This window comes from Myotis brandtii, unplaced genomic scaffold (assembly GCF_000412655.1).
Source record: "Myotis brandtii unplaced genomic scaffold, ASM41265v1 scaffold621, whole genome shotgun sequence".
Classification (NCBI taxonomy): domain Eukaryota; kingdom Metazoa; phylum Chordata; class Mammalia; order Chiroptera; family Vespertilionidae; genus Myotis; species Myotis brandtii.
The window spans coordinates 4,301,292-4,301,728 of NW_005370372.1; the positions used below are offsets into that span (position 1 = coordinate 4,301,292).

The following is a 437-nucleotide window of genomic DNA, read 5'->3' on the forward strand; positions in this document are numbered from 1 at the left end:
AAGCCCTACTCGTGCCCCGAGTGCGGCAAGAGCTTCGGGGTGCGCAAGAGCCTCATCATCCACCACCGCAGCCACACCAAGGAGCGGCCCTACGAGTGCGCCGAGTGCGAGAAGAGCTTCAACTGCCACTCGGGCCTCATCCGGCACCAGATGACGCACCGCGGCGAGCGGCCCTACAAGTGCTCCGAGTGCGAGAAGACCTACAGCCGCAAGGAGCACCTGCAGAACCACCAGCGGCTGCACACGGGCGAGCGGCCCTTCCAGTGCGCGCTGTGCGGCAAGAGCTTCATCCGCAAGCAGAACCTGCTCAAGCACCAGCGCATCCACACGGGCGAGCGGCCCTACACGTGTGGCGAGTGCGGCAAGAGCTTCCGCTACAAGGAGTCGCTCAAGGACCACCTGCGTGTGCACAGCGGGGGCCCTGGCCTGGGCGCCCC

At 66.8% G+C, this 437-nt stretch overlaps 1 protein-coding gene across 1 annotated transcript in view; it reads left to right on the top strand.

Moving 5' to 3' along the window:
- The window catches only part of ZNF282 (zinc finger protein 282), a 21,189-nt gene that overhangs the window by 20,109 nt on the left and 643 nt on the right, over positions 1 to 437 (top strand). The window contains exon 9 of the mRNA XM_014528180.1: positions 4 to 432. Coding sequence (XP_014383666.1) covers positions 4 to 432 — 429 coding nt within the window. The remainder of the gene's footprint in view (positions 1 to 3; positions 433 to 437) is intronic.